Below are 6,000 nucleotides of genomic sequence, written 5' to 3'. Positions count from 1 at the left end.
TGGAGTGCCATGCTTCCAGGAATTCTCGTGCTTGTCTCTGCCTAGCCTGTCCCAGGATCTTGGTGTTGTCCCAGTCGAAGTCGTGGTTCTCCTTGTCCGTGTGGATTGAGATGAGTGAGTATTGGTCGTGTCCCTGGGACAGGCTAGGCAGAGACAAGCACGAGAATTCCTGGAAGCATGGCACTCCATGAAGCAGGCTATTAATAAACACACTGAACTCGACCCCATATACATTCCACTACGGAGGAAACCCGGAAGTGATGCAATCCATCGCAACGGACCCCAGAGTTTAAAAACCAGGCGGGAAAACACACCGACGCTTCATCAGAGGCTGCACTGAGGATGTTACCAAGCACGGTAACGAAACGTCTGCGGAACAACAAACCAGCTCGGCGAGCCAACCAACCTCAAAATCAGTATTTAGTTCAGAGTACTGTCTTTGCATATGGACAGCACATTGGCCTGTTTGCAATTGACTGGAGTGTGGGGCATCTGTAGTTGGTATCCAATAATTCTCTCATACTGGTTGTCCACATTCAAAGAAGGGAATAATTCTGATATCAGATGCACATCTGTTCAATAAAAAAAATCTAATGTAATTGGTGATCAGAAGGAAGTTTGAAGTGTCTCTGTAGAGTAATAACCTATTAGATAGAAGCCAACATTGATTCAGAAGAGAAAGATTATGATTAAAAAACCTCCCAATGTTTTTGATGAACTAAGTGAACTGTGAAAAGTTCTTTAATTTGGATTTGAGCAGCTTTTTGTCAAAGTCTGGCAAAAAGTCTTCAGTCAAACTCAAAGTTGTGGCAGGCGGGGTGGCGTGGGGCAATAATTCAGAGAAAGCAGTTTAGAAATGTTAGAGAATGCGTTGCACCATGTAAGTATGAATAAGTATAAATACGGATTTCAACACCAGCTCAGGGGACACCACCTCTTCTACTAACTGGGAATTTTACAGCTCTCTGAACTCAACTTTGCATTTAACAATTTAAGAACTTCATTGTCCATTCTGATTCATATCTTGAGTCCTGTTTTTCATGGCTTTGCATTCGGCAGAGTGTCTGGTATTCTGCCATTCATACTTACTCTGGACAAATGCCCTTTGCCCTTTGTTCCATCATATCTTTTTCATTCAATCTCTTCCACCACTGACCCGATCCCAGAACTTCCCTTTTGTTCTTAGTACTAATCCCTTCCTCTCCCTTTCAAGGCTACAGAGGCCACTATATTTTTACCTCCATTTAGTTCTGTAGAAGAGCTGTATTTGACTTGAAAAGTTAACCCTGTTGCTCTTTCCACCCAAACAAAAAGTAACCAAAGAACTGTTGATGCTGGAAATCAGAAACAAAATCAGAAATTGTTGGAAAAACTCAGGTCTGGCAATACCTGCGGAGAGGGAAAGCAGCGTTAATGTTTCCGGCCCAAGTTTTTCCAGCAATTTCTGATTTTGTTTGCTCTTTCCACCTAGGTCCTGAGTATTTCTCGCATTTTCTGCTTATAAAGTGTATATCTGAACTGTGTCTCTTAAAATTTGATGACACTTGCTCCTGAAAATTTTTGCTTCACTGTAACAAATGCAACATATATTTGAGAAGAAATCAGCTGAAGTCCAACCTGTTTAAACTGAAAATAGGGGCTGCACTGACCATCCTAGCAGCAGAAAAGAGGTTTAGTGATGATTAGTGCATTTTTACTTATTTGTTAAACAGGGAAATATAGAAACTAGAAACAGGAGTAAGCCTTTTAAACCTTCAGCTAGCTGTACCATTCAATGTGATCATGTCATTTTCCTGCTTTCACCCCATACCCTTTCTTTGATGCCTTCAGAATGTAAAATACATCAATCTCTTTTTGGATATATTCAATGATTAGCCTCCACAGTTTTTACAGACTTCTAGAATTCACTATCTTTTAAGTGAGGAGACTTCTCCTCATCTCAGTCTTAAATGTCCTACGACCCTGTATCCTGAGACTATCCCCCTAGTTCTGGATTCCCAATCAAGAAAAACATCCACAGTGTTCCAGGCCAGCTATAAGGTTATACATTTCAATCAGATTCCCTCTCACCCTCTAAACTCTAGTGAATACAGGCTCAGTATTATTCAATAAATATATATGGATGCAACAATTCTGTATATGACAAGTATCAAGGCAGCTTGCAAACCAGAAACGCTGTTGCTGTGAAGGAAGTACATAGGTAAAATGGTTGATTAATGCTCGAGACAGCCGCTTTAACAGTGGTGATAAGAATTAATGGATTGAAATCACACTCAGAAATTAAGTGATGCCATTAATACTCTGAAAGGTTAACAAGCTGAATTGTTAACATGCCATGTGAACTTAAAGGGACATTGTGGACTGGCTCTCCATCAAAGAAACCAGCCAATGTTCACTTACACTAAAATCAATGAGAATCAAAGAAAGATCATGTGGGCAGTTTATTGCACAGCTTTACACTCAAACGTTAGGTTGGCAATCGAGCCCAAGGCATCAACTTGATTTAAAGAAGAAATTGTTTCAGGTATTAGCAAGATTGAGATGACAATTCATAAGGTCCTTGACTGTTACATGTCCATTTCACTGAGTTAAAAACCCACCTCTGAATGGTGTTCCTCATTCTGCTGAAGTACCTCAATGCACAGTTCAGCCAGTCGAATTACGTCTTCCAATCTTTTGGCGGGGGCTCTTTGGCTTAAGGTCTCTATTGTCAAATAAAAATAATTTCAGTCCATCTGTTTATTGCTGTATAACATGCTAGAGTAAGAAAAACTTTAATATAAAACTGCACAAGGAACAGCAAGTTATTAATGAATCACAGTATTGTTTTAATGTGCGTGGAAATGCAGGGAATTTTAGTATAATCAGCGAAAAGCTGCTTGTTTATTTGGATGTGCTAGAGAGCTGGACAACATCGCCATGTAATCTTCAGCAATAAGCCTCCTTCTTCCAAACCTAATTCCTCCAACACCTAGGATAAGATAAGCAGATACAGGGGAATATTACCAACTGCAAGTTCTCCTCTGAGCCACACAACACCCTGACTTTGGAATTCTGTTCCTTAACTATCATTGATCCCAAATCCTGAAGCTCTCCTCCTAACAGCACTGTAGGTATAACTACAACTGATGATGCATCTTAATTTTCAATTTCGAGGTGGGTCATCGGAGTCAGGAGAATTCTTAGGGTTTGCATGCCTGCTTCAGGATAAGGAACCTGGAAGGACAGGATCTCGGTGCCAGGGGTCCTGTGTAGGCTGTAGTTGGCCCATCTAATTCAGGAAAAGGTCTGAGGCACCCACTGAGGACAACTGGGTGTCAAAGCAGGCAGTTTAAAAGGCCTGCCTTAGTGCTGTGGGACTTCATCCAAGGTGTAATGAAAAAATAAGGTCTTCTTAGCCCTTACCACTCTCACTGACTCACTCCCTACATGCTATCCATGGTCACTCATGACTATCATGCCAGGTTTGACTCTCAGGCACCCTTCCACATGGAGCCAATAGTGACAATTAGATGTCTAAAATATCATTAATTTTCATTATATTAGAAGTAGTTTTTTTTTTAACACCAGCGCAATAAAATTTTGAATCATTCAGACCATTTCACGTCAATTGCAAAAATTGCAATTTAACTTTTTGTTAATAAACATTGTGCAATTGATAAAAGAGATCAGAGAGCCAGTGCTGTCAATCAAGCAATGTTTTTCCTAGGGCTCAGCTGTGTTAACAATCTAAAGGTTGTCTGCGCTCTCAACCAAGCCTGATAATGCCTTCTGTAGTGAAACTTATTTTTTTGTAACATGGTAAATGTACTGAATAAATGAATGAATGACTGTTTTTAAAGTTCTGTTTTAAAATACAGCCTATTGCCCCTACAGGGTCCATTGATTCTGTAGAGTCTATAGTTGGTGAAAGGTCAATTAAGTGCTTTAGGTACTTAAAGGCGGCATGATGGGCCATGGGGCATGGGCGCAGAGCAGAGCCTGCAATGAGGAGGATCTTTAAACCTACATTCCAAGGTTCCTTCATGCAGACTATGTTTCATGATGCCTCTGAAGTGCTATGAATCAGGACTCTTTAAAAAGCTGTGCCATCTCAATGGAAACTGCGGAGGAATAGGGCATGCCTATCTCCAGAACAGGCCTAGTCAGGTCCAAATTGCTGCCTGCTGGTAGGCAAACAAAACCAGTCTGCACACTTAAAAAAAGTTACCATCTCAGTGAAAGTTTAGACCATGGTCACTGACCAGTTAGAGATTGATAGGAGTCAAATTACTTTCTGTGTGCCGGCCATTGCTGTTCCTAAAAGTCTGAATGAAGTACGATGGATTATCTCATGTAGCTAAGCAAGTGAGTGTGCAGCTCTATGTTGTTGCTATTAATGAGAGGCATCTGTGGATAACAAATGAGCTCATTTTAAAGATCCCTTTCATTATCTTGGAATGAAGCAAAATATTTAATAACTATGGTCCTATTGATTGGTAATAGAAATATTTCTCCTAAAGTGCAGGTTGGCTGTAGGTCTCGCAAAGTAGATTACACAGCTGTATAACAGTACATTGGGTGAATCAGTCTGGAAAGGCAGTTCTGTTCCATTTGCGTCTGCTGCCTTTATACTGCAAAGTGCAGTTAGCTTTCCATTGGCTCCATATGGTCACCCCAGTATCCATTCTTTTTCATTTTTACCTTTTTTTTATTAAATCTAGTCTGAAGCAGGAATGAGCATTAAAGCACTGTACAGGCTTGTTTGCAGCAACAGGAAGTGAAGAATGCAGCTTGGAGAGTTCTGGTCAAAATGCACTGACAGACTTTTGCTGCTCATTTGAAATGGGCAAGTTGCATGCACCACATGTGTGGTGCAAGGAGTCAGAAAGGTCAAAGGCCCTTCTACTATGCAACAATCTGAATGAAATCCAAGCAACAAATACAGTCCTTGCACAGTCCTCTTGTAGGAAAGGGCATGTCAGGAACGTAAACTTTTAGCTCTAAAGGAAAGGGGCAGTGTGTTGAGGTGACCCAATTTCCATCCCTTGCATACGTACTTCCCAATGACAAAACTACTTTTCCTTCACAGCAATTTCCCAAGAAACACAACAAATTGCTCATCATAGATGAATTTCTGGAAGTTACAGTCTACGACTGTGAAAGCTTCCATTACCAACATCATGCTAAAAGAAGTACTGTTGTGCCATTAGGTTATTAATAACATATGACTCCACACACAATGGAATATGGAAGTTTAAATCTAAATGCACAAAATTACCTTCTATTACACCTAACCATCATTGTCTTTCACTTGTCATTAAAATGATCACTTTTACTCCAACTTTCTTTGGTCCATCTTTATTTTATATGGCCTCCATCAGTTGGAAGCAAAGGACATTCTGGATCTCAAATGCTTTCCTTCTGTAAGGTGGGAGTGATTCGTTCAGTGCTTTGCCTATCCTGCTTGACGCAAGGCATTTTGCTGATTCATGGCCTTTTAACTAGATGTTTCGTTCAGAGCAGGATAATCTCATCCAAATCAAATCTAAAATTGTAGTGACTTTGTTCCACTTCACTGGTAGAGACCTAAGCACTATCTCTTCTGCCAATGTAACTGTTTCATCCTCCAATGGGAGGCTTGAGCACAATGACAGGTGCAAAAGAAAAAGAAAGATCATCCTCGATTTTATCCCATCAAGAGGAATGTGGGTTTCAAGTAATAGAAAGAAATTGCAGTTTCTTAATGGTGATGTTAGCTGAATGGCTTCCCACATATATTACAGAGAAACATCACTCATTACCACAATTATTTATGAGCTGTAATGAGCAGGAGTAAACCATTCAGCCCTAGCATCTGCCCATTAGATCACACAGCCTGTCCTGTAACCCCTCTCAAGCAAAGGTCTAGTCTTGAAAGCTACAATGGTCTCATCTTCTCCAGCAATTTGAGGGGAAAAGGCTTAATGGTTTCACTTTAATTTTTAGATTATATCCCCCCCTCATTCCTGTTTCACAGAC

The 6,000-nt window shown here is 40.4% G+C and overlaps 1 protein-coding gene across 1 annotated transcript in view; it reads right to left on the bottom strand.

The window, feature by feature from the left end:
* cadps2 (Ca++-dependent secretion activator 2) overlaps positions 1-6,000 on the bottom strand; it is a 602,458-nt gene that overhangs the window by 143,693 nt on the left and 452,765 nt on the right. The window contains exon 17 of the mRNA XM_048607831.1: positions 2,601-2,704. Within this exon, the coding sequence (XP_048463788.1) occupies positions 2,601-2,704 (104 nt within the window). The remainder of the gene's footprint in view (positions 1-2,600; positions 2,705-6,000) is intronic.

This window comes from Rhincodon typus, chromosome 18 (genome assembly GCF_021869965.1).
Source record: "Rhincodon typus isolate 14 chromosome 18, sRhiTyp1.1, whole genome shotgun sequence".
Lineage (NCBI taxonomy): Eukaryota > Metazoa > Chordata > Chondrichthyes > Orectolobiformes > Rhincodontidae > Rhincodon > Rhincodon typus.
This window is presented reverse-complemented; position numbering and strand designations above follow the sequence as displayed.